The sequence below is a fragment of the Tetrao urogallus genome (genome assembly GCF_951394365.1).
Source record: "Tetrao urogallus genome assembly, chromosome: 6".
Lineage (NCBI taxonomy): Eukaryota > Metazoa > Chordata > Aves > Galliformes > Phasianidae > Tetrao > Tetrao urogallus.
Window position 1 is genome coordinate 54,833,203 of NC_136819.1, and position 11,610 is coordinate 54,844,812.

Genomic DNA, 11,610 nt, shown 5'->3' on the forward strand with positions numbered 1-11,610 from the left:
ATGCTCCAGGTTATGCAGGACAGGGTTCTCTAAACCAACACCATACCAGTTACAGAGCAGATGTGCTTTAAATTGATTCTACAGCTTGAAGAAAGTCAAGTATTTAATCCTGCTCAACCTACACCAGCAATAACTACACTATAACTACAGATCTACAGAGAAAATACATTTATGTGCTAATGACTGGTGGTAACGACCAGGATAAACTGGAGAGATGACCCAGGCCTGTTTCAAAGGAGACCTCAAATAATATAAAACAATTGCCAATTGTTGTAAGCTCTGCTAAGGTAAAAAAAACAAACCAGAACAAAAACATAATAACAGATCTGCCAAAGACAGCTGGGCTCCACCCTCAGTTATCCAGCACTCACTGCATTTGTGGAAGACTGCTTAGTGATGGGGACATAGGATGCACACAACAGTTTTACTGGAAGAAGGAAATAAAATTAATGCATTTGGACTTAAATTCCATCTGTCCCCTGACCACACTCGCCCACTTTCATCAGCAGGCCATACGGGTTATTAACGTGTCAGAATGCAAACTGTTTTATATGAACGTCTTTGCCCCCCACAACATGTACTTTGGTAAAAATCCTCCCTTACGACTTCACAAAAGCACAGCTGATAACTTACTACAACTAAGGAAGATCACCCAAAATCATATATTATCACAAGTACTAAAACTGAACTCAGTCCAATATAAAATGGCCAGAATTAAAAAAAAAAATAAAATCATATAAATAGTCATATATACACTTTGGTTACCAACTCTGTGGTTGACGGTTCTACAGGGAGCTGTAACCTGTCAGTGCAAGTCACCTGTCCAACTATTAGAAAGAAAAAGATCAGAACGCACCACAGTTAATGATCAGAATCATGCTGCTCTTCTCTAACCTGGAGAAGAGAATTTCAGCATCTCCTGGCTTGTCAGCCACACTGGCAATGGTGTCTCAAATGTTCCAGCAGCAAGAAAACAGAACTTCCTGCCTGCTGAAGGTTCTGGCTAGCACCACTTCTGTGCAAATCACATACACTGGTTTGGCACTGCCACCCAGCGCGATTCTCAGTCTTACTTCTAGCGTATAAATGTAACATGAGCATTTTCCCAACAGGCAAATGGAAAATAGAAAATAACAACAAAGAAGTGCTACAGACAGTCTAGAACAAAGACAGATGCAGAAGCTCAGAAGAATAAACAGGGTAGCCAAGAGGTGGGTCTGCAGCTTGCACAGTGAGGTTTCTCAGAAGAACTGGGTGTGCCTGAATGCTGTAGCGTTCTTCATCATCGTTCGTGGCATACAGCAGCTCCCAGGACAGATTTGCCCACTGACCTCGGACAGCTTCATCATTAAGCTTTCCCACTTGTACTAACAGTTCCTGGAGAGTGAGGACTCGCCCAGTGTAAATTCCCTTCAAAAACAAACATCAAAACGTTCATTATTTTCTCCAAGGAGTCACACAAGCACCTCAGTTACAAAGCACTGAATGAGGCTCTGAAGCACTGGGACATCTCATGCTATGAGCACTGGCCCTCTAAAATGGCAAAGTGCATCAGCTAGTCTTCCTGATTCAACTCTTCCATTCTGGAACATAACCAGCAAACATGACAGCATCTGAAGAACAATGCCTTGCTATTTTCAGCAATGGTGAAGTCAGCTCCTGTCTAGCGCAATTTGGTGGCACAGCCTAAATCTTTTGGAACAAAACAAAACAAGAAAAACCAAAAAACACACACAAAACACGTACAAACGAAACACCAGACAAACCACAAAACAGTGGAAAAGAAAACCAAGCTTTGACACCGCTTGCTATGATTCTTACCATATTTCGATCATGCCCCAAAGAAAAAAGGTATGGCTTTTCTTGGAGAACTGCTTGCTGCCACTCAAGATCTGACACCAGCCCGATGTACCAGTCGTTTTCATATTCTTCTAGATAGTTAACGAGCTCTTTGAAGTTCTCAACTGGACCCAGGCTTGCTTTGTCAACCATGAGTTTAAAAGTGTATCTGAAAGGTACAGAAAGACATACAGTAAGTACTGCTGCAAAGGAGGGGAGGAAGAAAGCCTCTTAGGCAGTACTAACTTTGTCAGTTACTTCTTGACAGCTGAGTAACTAGCAGCTAGTGAGCATATGCTTTTAGCTCACCCAGACGTAAAGCACATTAGCTGAAACATCTTTCATTCACCTCAAACACTGTTACCCTGTCTGCTAAAAGGAAGTGCCAAACATTTCACTCCATCGCAATTCTCCCAGGTGATGTGGACAGTGCAAATGGGTCAAATTTCAAGAGTTGGAGGCAGCTGCATGCAGGGAATGAATAAAGAAGGAAACTCCATACTACAGGCTTTGTGGCCTTGGCACACAGGCAGTATTTACGTAGAAAGAAGCTACAAATACCTTTAAATGAGATGGTTTTAAAGTGAACTAATCTTTGCAGACTTTCAAAGTTCAGTATTCCCTATGTCATTTTTCAAATCTGAGAGAGCATTTTGCATTTACCTGAATGCTTTTAATGCAAGCTGGAACAGCTCTGGTTTGCCAGTTAGCCAGTCCAAGCCTACAGACCAAGGAATACCACCAGTGTAGGCTCTGAACACATGGCTCGGGGCAGGCACCGTGTTATCCAGTCCAAACAGACCAAAACAACACGACAATACACCATGGACGTATAAGTCTTGTAAAGCTTTATCTTTCATAAGGTCATCAAGTAAATTGGAAGGCTTGTCTTTCAGGTGAAAAAAGTCCAGCTGACTCAAAATGAAGTGGTACCATTCTTCTGGAAACTTCTGCCTCATTTCATGGACTTTGGAAGGAGGCACCGGGGCTGTTCTCCATTCTTCAGGGATGCTCAATAGCTCTGAGTAAGAGCAGCTAAACTCAACCCGAGGTAAAACTTCCTGCTGTTTTCCTTTGTCTACAGCAGGAAGCCCAAGCACAACAGCCCTGTGTAATTTATCTTCTGGCAACATTTCCTGCAGGACATCTTGGCTCTGTGTTTCTACAGATCCTGGAATAGACAGATGCACTTTTGGTGTCATTCCCAAGTGCCGAGGTTCTTTTCTGTCTCTCATTCTGCCCCTGGGTTCGAGATCAAAAACATCACTATCATCAGTCCAGTCCTCAACTGTATCAACGCTAACGCTCTCTTCGTCCCTCAGGGCCCTGGGTGCTCCTACTGCACCACTGTGCTGCTTTCCTGCAAACGGTCCTTTCTTGTTCCTGTCTGCACTGCCCAGGGTTTCCCATGCTTTTGATTTTTTATAACAATACTGGACAAGCATCCATACAAGCACTTTAATGAAATCATCTTTTAGATGCTTTAAATTCTCATGGGAGTCAATTATTCCAGATAACACATTTCTGGCATCAGAATACAGTCTCACAGGTAGAACGGTACAAGGAGTCAAAATGTGTCCAAAATGGTGATTGAGAGAGAGAATCTTTGCGTGCTCTTGATGTTCAAAGGCCATTTCAAAAATCTCATCCACCCTGTGAGCTTCAGCAGCATGACAAGATGTTTCCTGCAGCTCCAGTCCCTACAGCAGAAATGCAAACAATTTAGTTTTAGTTTTTACCAGTCCTTATCCTCTGTTTTATACAACAACATTTTTCCCAACAAATGAAGATGTGCTCCATTATCAGAGTATTTTCAGAGAGGAGCTGCCTATAAATCTAACTAGACAATCACTACACTGTTAGGCACAGATAAGTGACTTTAGAAGAAGCCAAGCATTTGCCTCATGCAAATGTCTACCAGCTAATAAAAACATGACAAGACAGAAAATAAATAATTTTACAGCTGCTTGGCATATCAGCTGCAAGACTAGTTAATGCAGATGGAACACTCATCTTAAAAAACTGACTGTAGCAGCAGGTAAATCAGTTATGTGTTCAACAGCAATGCAGCAAAATCTCTACATGGTTCTAAAACATTCAAAAGTAAATCTCAAGTTAAGTAAAGCATGCAGTTACCTTAATATTAACACCACAGTAAGTGAAGCCTTTTTCCAGCACCAATATCCACATTAGTCTATCCTGAAAACGGCACAAATAATGTGATCCAGGTAGAGAGAGACCTAAACAAGAAAAAAGAAAAAAGCCAAACCAACTGCTGTGTTACTGTAGCATTCTATCAGTGAAAGCCTTTTCCACATGCCAGCTAAGAAACTCAATTGCAAACCCAAAACATGAACATAACAATTAATTATACCTGGCTAATTAGTACCCCAGGACCTTAAAGGAACTAGCTGCAAAGCCTGACCTTGTAGTTTTCCTGCTATCTTCGAAAAAGCTGTAGAAAATTGTGAAATCCTTACAGAACTGCATGAGCGCAGTATTCACACTGACCCAGGATTAAGTAACTCCACCCTCAACTGCCTTCATAGTCTTCTGTGATTGAAGATCACCTTTAGCTGCATTTCCAAGTGCACAGGTTCCATCAATGGAGATATAAATGGAGATATATCATGGAGATATAAAATTCTTGAGACTGTGGAATACAGTGAAGAATCATCATCTAGCATATGGGTATCTCAGTGGCCCTGCTTACTGGAGTACAAAGCTAAGGGAACACGAAAATTCTCACTCAATGGAAGTCTGTACCTATACTACCAGTTCCTGAATTAATTTGTCTGTATTATAGTGATTAAAGAAGTATTACTCAGGATACAAAATACAGAGCTTAAATCATTCTGCTAGGTTGGGAGTGGCTGTTGATTCTCTTGAGGGTTGAGAGGGGTTGCAGAGGGATCTACACAAAGTGGAAGGCTGGGCAATCACCAACTGCATGAGGTTTAACAAGAGCAAGAAAAAAAATCAGCTGTTGTAAGTTTGACATCACCAAAAATAGTCAGGAAAAACGAATTGAAATTTGAAAATTAAGTTCTGAACAACATCAGATCACAGATCAAAGTCATTAATGCTCAAAAATCCCACAATGTGGTGACAGCTGTAAGAATTACACAGCTTATTCCCAAACACACATGTTCTATTTCTCTCTTTTAACCTATTTCAGTAAGAGGCAACGCCAAACTTCCTTCCAACTGGTGGTTATCGTGTATTTGAGTTACAACCACTGCCAACTCCTCACACATTGGTGCAGTTTGAAAGCCTGATGAGGTACCTTTGCAGCAGTTTATGACTTGCTTCTGCTCTCACTCACATCCAAGTGATCACTCACTTCCATGGAGAATTTCAGTTTTAGACAGTTGTAAGATGGAATCAGTGAAACCAAGCATTAAGCTGCAGTTAAAATTTAAGTAACCTTTTCTATCCCAGTGAACTAATGAAGTGCATTTTCTTGCTAACATTTTGCAAAGACTGCAACATTTTTCTTACTAGCTGTTAAAGCTACTAAAACTTCTTTACATAAAAAAGTATGGCTTTAAATTAAAATGGAGACACACAAAGTGGAACATTTTCATATTTTAACTCATCTGAGAACACAACATTTTTTCTTGCTTGAGGACATTCATTCACAGATTTTCCCATTAAAGAGAAGACACTTTTTCCATCAAGACTAGTGTTTAAATTATTTAAGCTGAAGTATACATGCCACCAAAACCACAATGGCCATAGAGAAACATACAGTACACACACAGAGGCTGATGGACTGGACAGTTAAATGTCTTGCTTCTTTAGAGGAAAATAGCTTTTTTTTTTTTTTAAATATCTCTCTAACTGTATGAAAACTGCAGCAAATATTTCCTAGTAAAGCAGTTGTATTCAGTCTTCACTAGATAGAGTGATTAACTTCCACCCTCTTTAAATATCAGTCCAACTTTTCTAGTTGTAAACCATAAGCCACAGGCTTCTGAAAATGTTTGTCCTTTGTCACAGGGTAACGAGCTTTTGATTATTTATGCTATACAGAGACTGCTCATCTAGAAAACGAGCTTGCAATTTCAAGTTATTCTGTCTCCAGCTGGGAAAAACAGCAGCATTTCTTCCCTTTTATTTATATAAACCTGTGAAACACCCAGCATCACGTTCATTTCAGGCTTTAAGATGAGAAGCGTTGTGGCAACCCTACAAGGTATGACATTAAGTCTCATCAACTGTTTCTGGTCTCAACTGCTAATGCTAGTTAGGTGACACCATATACCTTAATGGACATTCCATCCATATTCATTCTACCTTATAACATAATCAAATTAGTAGAATTACCTTCTAGTCCCCAAATACTGGGATGGATGAAGAGAAAGGCATGCACATATACAAACACAAAGAGCAGTCTGACACCTCCTTCTCTCCACTGTCAAGAGAACTCCTCAATTCACTGTCTCTATATAGGTGGGATGAATTCATGCCATCTTTTTTTGTTCAGTACAGTAAGATCAAGACTGACACTGCTTCACTGCCCCTTTGTTTCTGCTTATTTGCTTATTTTAAAGGCAACAAAGAGAAATATTTCCTTGAGAGAACCTAAGAAGTAGAGTGGCATGAGAAAGATGGGAAGTAATCGGTTTTTCTTCAAATGAAAAATCTGGTTATCAGATTTAATCTAAGCACTTGAAAAGTATTACCAACCAGATGCTGATTCTGCCATGTTGCAGCAAGATCACATTCCTCAAAGCATTAATTACATTCCATCGTGGTGGAGCTGCCATACCTACCTAAGCTTCCAGCTGCTAATGCAGACTGCAGAGCAAGAGCCAGGCTTGGAACCATCTGCTGGTAGTACACCGTGTCAGAACAAACACACGCTGTAGCACCCACTGGTCCTGGCCAGCTTCGGATCGGCCTAGGAAAGCCAATCAGAAATACTGGTAGCGTGAAGAGAGGCAGCAGTGGAGAAGAAAGGAGCGCAGAGATGGCAATGAAGATCAGCAGGATTGGGAAGAAAACCACGTTCAACGTGATTAAGGTGGCAGCAGATTTACGACGCTGTTTTTTCTCTGTCCATGATGTCAAAAGAATGGCTATGGCAAATTGCAGCTTTGAGGCAAACTGAAGCAGTCGATCCCGTAGGATACCAACCTGCAAGATACATATAACATGAGTATGTTTATCTGTATTTTCTATCACAGCACTGCTAAAACTGCCTTATCTAGAATAATTTTAAGAAAGTGAAGAGCGATTATCATTGACTTCTTCAGAGTGCATGTCTTAGTACACAGCTTTTTAGTCTCTGCTAGATCCTGAACTCTGTACATGTCTAATAGGGGAGGGCAAGGAAATAGTTTAGATTACAACTAAATGCAAAAATATACATTATGACAATTACCAGCAATAGTCTGATTCCTGTATCAAGGCTCTTGTTCCACCACAGGTCTGGATTGAACACCAACATTTGCACTACTGACACAATCACAATGTCCAGTAGGGCATTTTCTGTATTCTGCCATACCTAAAATAAAGGTATGTTAAAAGTACATTTTAAAAACGTGCTTAATTTTTCTCAGCTTTCTTGACCTGGAATATTTCTGCCAAGTCATCTTAATACTTGAATAACGCTAAAGAGAATTTCTTAGGCTAACATAATTAAACTTCAAATTACCATCCTAAATATTCTTGTGAATCCAATGGAAACAGAGACAGAATGAAGGTTTTGCAGCGACCGGTCTAGTGACAGGAATGCTATCATAGCAAACGGAGACACTGAAATGGAAACAAAAGAATAATTGATTTCCTTTCAGAAACAAGAAGTTTACAGTGGTAAGCAGTATTATTGCAGAGTAAAGTCTTAGTGTGAAAAGAGAATTCCTTCTTTCATTGTGACAAGCTCCTCTTTGTATTACATTTCTAAGACATCAAAGAACTAATGGTAATGCAAACATTTATGTCAGTGCTTGCTTTTCACTCATTATTACTTTCTTTGTTTCCCTGAGAAGGGAATATTTCTAGGTCAGTCCACTTCCCCAAACTGGAACTTCTTATGAAATTGAATGAACTGAGGTCAAATTTTGGTTCCCTCAAAGTAAACAAATTTGTCCCTAACCCCACCAGAAAGGAGAGTGTTCTGTTTGCTAGCAAATTCAGTAAACCTGAAGACTCTCAAATCACTTCAGATTCCAAAGACCTTTTTTAAAAAAAATCAAGAAAAGTTTTTTTGTTGTTGTTTTGTTTTTTTTTTTAAAGTGCATACTGATGTTTTAACTAAAATCCTTTAGCAGGCCTTACTTCTCGAGCTGGAGTTTTAATATTCTCAAACTTTAAAGTTTATCCCTTTAAAGAAAATGAACTGGTAATCACTTTCAAATATTCGGAGCCCGTATTTTCTCAATGCAGAAAGAACAGCAAAGAACAACAAATAATTCCAGCTACTCGGTTTTTCTTAGTTCATTCACAGTCTTGCACATAAAGTAATTCTAGTGTTGTTTCAATCTTCCTACAATCATCATCTAACAAACAACAGATAGTGTGCATTCCTACCTAGTGTTAGTAAAATCCTCCTGACAACACCAACTTTCATTAGCCTTCTTTGCTTCTCCATGAATACAGTCACAGTCCTGATATCCTTGGGATAAAAGGGGTTTCGGAAGGTTCCAAACAAGTACACTCTCTGAATCTCTCTAAGAATCCACACAGTTACAAGTAATACCAGCAGAACGTAACTCACTACAGCCTGGGGACTGGCCTTGGAAAACGATGAAAAGCCTGCAAACTGATGCAGCAGGCTAGCTTCTGTGAGAGCAAGTGTCAGTACAGTCAAATAAAAAATCAACTCCCTCCACCCAAGCTGTATCCTAAGACCACTATGCATATCTTTAGATTTGCTGGAGGCTAAACGGCTGCTCATGGTGCGTTTGAAGGCAAAGCCAATCTCGCTTAGGTTAAGGCTCAGTATGAACCCAAATCCAGTCATGAAGAGGATCGCACCGAGAGTGCTGGGAATGAAATACGATGCTATTGCTGTTCCAGCAGAAATGAGAAACATTACTAACAACCTGTGAAGGAGAAAATAAAAAAGATTTGCTTGAAAAGAAAAAGGTTATAAACAATATTGCTGTATTTTATCATTATATAAACAAAATTTACTTTGTGTTACTTGACATAGGTGAACCTCCTAGTCCAAACTCCAACAGTTGTTCCATTCCCCACAGAAAAAGTGCGTCAAGCGGGGGCAGAATTCCCATTGCCCACAAGAACGGCAGACAAAGAAATACGACGTGCAAAATCTGGTTTGCCTGCTCTAGAATGGGTGCGTTGACAGCAAACCTGGAAAGAAGAAACGCATTTGACTTTTGTGAAGGAAAATACAGCTGATGTGTGGGAAGGCTTTTTGCTCAACTAGTACAGTCCATCCAGAAGCATAAACACGACCTATTCAATCTACAAGACCTCAGCCTCTATCTTTCAAAATTGTAGTAATTTTGTACATAAAAGCATTTAAACCCTTCTGTAAAAACACAAAGATCAGTATTAGAAGTCAGCATAAATTCTAAGCCACATATAGTTCATCAGCAAGCACACTGACTCACAGGTGGACTGCTAAGGTACTGGATTTCCCTCTGCTTCCTAGTAAACAAATGCGCCTGCCTCAAAGGAATGTTTTCAGGAATTTAAAGAACGTCTGAATTTTCTGTTCATGAATTTATAGGGAACTATTTGGGGTCCAAGAACGTTTGTGTAATTATCACATTGTAACTGAAAAAGCAACTAGGGTAAATTACATCTTCAAGTGCAAAACTAATCAAATCAAAAGCAAACACGCTTTTTTTAATAATGCATTTGAAGTACCTCTGTCACATGAACACATTTTCTGACTAAGTGATATCACTACTGCTTGACAAGGAGAAAGCCTGTGTAAAGTACATCTAAAAGCAAATTAACATTGCAAAAGACAGTTTTAACTGTTTCTAACTTACAAGCTGCTCAGGGTCTTCCCAATTTACGTGACAAAATACAGCAATTTAAGAACAACCTTTTATACACAATGTAGAGCATCAGTATTTGACATAAAACTTCTCTGCCTTCTTTTGGACAACCTACAGTTGATTAATTTCCCTCAGAAGAATAATTTCACCTTTCTCATAAAAATACACACAAAATAACTAGAGCTTTAATTAGGAAAATGCTGCATTAGGTTTACCTGTGTGCAAGATCCACTGCAATAAAGACAAAAATATAGAAAGGCCTCATCAGAGCGGTGATTTCGTAAGTATCCAGCGCTTGGAAAGTAGCAGTCTCAGTAGCTGTATTTACGATTAACGAATACTCTGCTATACATACAGTCACCCATCCAAACACAAAGATCATAACAGTTCCTCCAATGTTGTTATACAGCAAGGTTATTCTGTTTGGCAGCAAGTACCAAGTTCCCAGCCCGCACAATACCCCTGCCAGAAGCGAATGGAATACAGTGTTGATTATGTATTTCTTGCCAGGAATAATAAATTTTATTGTCTCTGAACCTACGCAGCTGGAAAATTCAAACTCATCTTCATCTGTTAGAGCATTCTGGATTTGCATTCTTTCTACTGTCACTGTTTTCTGTTTTGCATATAGATTTGCCATCTGAAGAATAAGCGCAGTGACAAACATCAGTCCTCCTGAAAGTGCTGCAGTATAATAGTCTTTCATAATGTCTAATTGGTACAGAAGCGTTCCTACTCCTCCCAAAACCCATGGCATCAAGAAAAGAATGATCTGATTCACATATACGTAAGGAGGGGCACAATAGCCCAGCTTAAAGCGGGGACCTCCCAGCACAGTCTGCGGAAAGCGCTTCAAGAAGAACTCCTGCTTGTAATCATTGAGCAGCGGTACATCTGGACCCATTCTTATTACTCAGGAATGCTGGATGAGTATCATTGTTCCTGTAAGAGAGCAGAAAGAAGAAGGAGCAAACATTACTGAATCTTACTCAAAACCGAGACAGGGAGTTCTTTTCTCCTATTTTCATGTAGCTAATTCTAACTGAATTTTAACAGTAGTACCAGAAACTGCCCTAACACGTCCAGAGATTTTGCTACTAGAATACAACTAGTAAGCAAACGCCAAGAATGTCAATAAGACCATTTTTTAAATTAAAGAATACGCTAATGATCCAAAGCTTTAGGCAGCAGATGATCTAACCTGTTACTGGGAAATGAGAAAACCACTCATCTCCACACCACAGTGTCTGCCTAAAAAGGATTTCTTTTTCACCTGGGCTAATTCCAAACACGTCTTGCTATGGAACTCCAATTAATCCTGTTACAGATCTCCATGGACAAACTGAAGAGTCACTGATTCGGGCGCATAATCAGGCATACAGTCACACCTGAAGTCCCAACAAAAATCAAAGCACTATGAAATAAACTGTAAAAAATTAGTAAAGCCTATTATTTCTATAACACCAGCATCTTTAGTGTCTTTCCAACATAGCTTTCTGCCTCCTAAAACATATAAAGGAAATAAACACTGATAGTTTTCCATGCACTGATCCTGCACAACTCACATCTTCCTCGTGGCAGTGGGGAAAGCTGAAAGGAGGAGAAAACAGAATCACAGAAAGGCCAGGGCTGGAAGGGACCTCAAGCATCACGAATCTCCAACTCCCCTGCCACGGGCAGGGCCACCAACCTCCACATTTAATACCAGCCCAGGCTGCCCAGGGCCCCATCCAACCTGGCCTTGAACAGCTGTAGGGACGGGGCATCCACAGCCTCTCTGGGCAGCTGT

The 11,610-nt window shown here is 40.0% G+C and overlaps 1 protein-coding gene across 1 annotated transcript; it reads right to left on the reverse strand.

Annotated features, from left to right (window-relative positions):
* Positions 1 to 1,158: 1,158 nt before the first annotated feature.
* PCNX4 (pecanex 4) lies at positions 1,159 to 10,725 on the reverse strand (the record flags this gene model as incomplete). Its single annotated transcript, XM_079537612.1, has 10 exons — positions 1,159 to 1,410; positions 1,822 to 2,008; positions 2,503 to 3,539; positions 3,976 to 4,079; positions 6,618 to 6,981; positions 7,229 to 7,351; positions 7,502 to 7,602; positions 8,377 to 8,891; positions 8,983 to 9,162; positions 10,037 to 10,725. The coding sequence occupies 10 exons, from the start codon at positions 10,723 to 10,725 to the stop codon at positions 1,159 to 1,161; spliced, it is 3,552 nt and encodes a 1,183-aa protein (XP_079393738.1).
* Between the last annotated feature and the right edge of the window lie 885 nt (positions 10,726 to 11,610).